This window comes from Perkinsus marinus (assembly GCF_000006405.1).
Source record: "Perkinsus marinus ATCC 50983 genomic scaffold scf_1104296956870, whole genome shotgun sequence".
Taxonomy (NCBI): domain Eukaryota; phylum Perkinsozoa; order Perkinsida; family Perkinsidae; genus Perkinsus; species Perkinsus marinus.
Window position 1 is genome coordinate 2,264 of NW_003207329.1, and position 1,053 is coordinate 3,316.

Genomic DNA, 1,053 nt, shown 5'->3' on the forward strand with positions numbered 1-1,053 from the left:
AGTATCTTGATATGCTCCATGCAAAGCATATCCTGGTTTAGATACTATAGTGAGCTAGCTTCTTACAACACTCGTGTCAATGTAGGATAGAGAGTGTTTGAGAATTGCCGTGATATTCGGGATCTGCTGGGCGAATAGTACCCTGTCGTTGGCAGTTTGTTGGTCTATGTTTATTATTCCTCGATGAGTGCCTTCAATAGCTGGCCCTACATATCAATCGTCATTGTCTTGGGGTTTGCCGCAGTCTTCGTTCTTCTCTGGGTAGCAGCGAGATGCTCCGCCTTGAATTGGGCAATTGTTGGTATCCATTTTAGTATAAATACGTCGAACGGCGGAATGGCCGTTTAGTGTTCGTGCCGCCTTACCAAAGTCCAAAGCCTTCACCGCCAGTACGCTGTGATACGTTGAAAGAACAAGAGGCTCGATTGCAGGAGCTCATGGACAAAACTAAAGTCGTCAATACACAGGTAGGAATAGAACGTGGATCGTCACAGCGGCCTGGGAGGCTACGTCTTGGGAGATTCTGGTGGTTCTGATTGCCAAGCAGATCAATTACCTTCGCATTTGGTGCCTTTTGCTCCTCTGACATGCTCACCGTTGAAATCGAGTGGATCGGGTTTGCACTTAAGATTTCACATTCGGGACTTGGAGGATAAATTTTGTGCAATTTTCTTGATTTTTTCCTCAGAAACCTGGTATGACCTCACTGGGTGTCCGACACTCCATCTCTCAAAGATCTATCTTAAGCCTGGCCTCTCTCCGTGCTGCTGTTAGTAATGACTCAATGAGCGAAATTGATGAAACAGATCCGCCCGGTGGAGGTTTATTGTAATAATCGGGTGAAAATGAGAGGGAGTTGTTTTCAATCTGGCTGCTCATATCGGGAGGGTATTCATAGCTGTAAATCGTGGGCGTGGCTGTATCGTTCAGGCGAGCTGGTGGCTCATTCGAATGTCCCATATGTCTTGCTGATTGTCGGGATGACCCTGGTGTCCGACTACTACCATGCGGTCACTGCTTCCACGAAGATTGCATAAGAGCGTAGGCGAACTT

At 47.0% G+C, this 1,053-nt stretch overlaps 1 protein-coding gene across 1 annotated transcript in view; it reads left to right on the top strand.

Moving 5' to 3' along the window:
* Positions 1-90, top strand: part of Pmar_PMAR011249 (Fumarate reductase, putative) — a gene marked incomplete at both ends in the record, with an annotated part of 810 nt that extends 720 nt beyond the window's left edge. Inside the window, one exon of the mRNA XM_002775042.1 lies at positions 42-90. Coding sequence (XP_002775088.1) covers positions 42-90 — 49 coding nt within the window. The remainder of the gene's footprint in view (positions 1-41) is intronic.
* Between the last annotated feature and the right edge of the window lie 963 nt (positions 91-1,053).